Source organism: Etheostoma spectabile, chromosome 8 (assembly GCF_008692095.1).
Source record: "Etheostoma spectabile isolate EspeVRDwgs_2016 chromosome 8, UIUC_Espe_1.0, whole genome shotgun sequence".
NCBI lineage: Eukaryota > Metazoa > Chordata > Actinopteri > Perciformes > Percidae > Etheostoma > Etheostoma spectabile.
Genome location: NC_045740.1, coordinates 1,862,650 through 1,863,302, shown reverse-complemented (window position 1 = coordinate 1,863,302; position 653 = coordinate 1,862,650). Strand labels below are relative to the sequence as shown.

The 653-nt window shown below is 50.1% G+C and overlaps 2 protein-coding genes across 4 annotated transcripts in view; one reads left to right on the top strand and one right to left on the bottom strand.

Annotated features, from left to right (window-relative positions):
* The window catches only part of ppm1h (protein phosphatase, Mg2+/Mn2+ dependent, 1H), a 37,197-nt gene that overhangs the window by 30,414 nt on the left and 6,130 nt on the right, over positions 1–653 (bottom strand). The window lies entirely within an intron of this gene.
* Positions 1–653, top strand: part of LOC116694815 (uncharacterized) — a 3,218-nt gene that overhangs the window by 1,534 nt on the left and 1,031 nt on the right. For both annotated transcript variants that reach the window (XM_032524711.1, XM_032524710.1), the window contains one exon: positions 1–653. This exon is cut by the window's left edge; it is cut by the window's right edge and continues 168 nt beyond it. In XM_032524711.1, the coding sequence (XP_032380602.1) occupies positions 132–653 (522 nt within the window). In that variant the 5' untranslated portion in view covers positions 1–131.

The following is a 653-nucleotide window of genomic DNA, read 5'->3' as shown; positions in this document are numbered from 1 at the left end:
CTTTGGAGGAGCTGGAAGAGGGACTCGTGGATAAGAGGGAGGCTTCTCCACGAGTCGCTCTGGAGGAAGAGGTGGATACTTTCCCAAATGATGTGACTGAGGACTTGGTTCAGGACTCTGCCACCGAGGATATGGACAATGAAGTGCAGTTTGGTGCATCCAGTGAGCCTCACATTAAACTGGAAGAGGTACTCATAGCAGAGAGGGAGGCGCCTCTATATTTCACTTCCTTGGAGGAGCTGGAAAACGGACTCGTGAAGCAGAGGGTGGCTTCCAAACGAGTCGCTCTGGATGAAGAGGTGGACACTTTGTCACATAATGTTAAAAACATGAACCATGTAGATCAGCAGGATGCATCCAGCCAGGCTCCCCTTCAGCTGGAAGAGGGACTCGTAGAGGAGAGGGAAGCTTCTCCAAGAGTTGCTCTGGATGGAGAGGTGGACACTGTTTCAAATGATGTGACAGAGGAAACCCTGGTTCAAGACTCTGCCATCCAGGATATGGACCATGAAGTGCAGACTGATGCATCCAGCCAGGATCACTTTCAACTGAAAGAGGGACTCGTTGAGGAGAGGGAGGCTTCTCCATGGGTTGCTCTGGATAAAGAGGTAGACTTTATGCCAAAAGATGTTACAGAGGACACGTACAGAAAA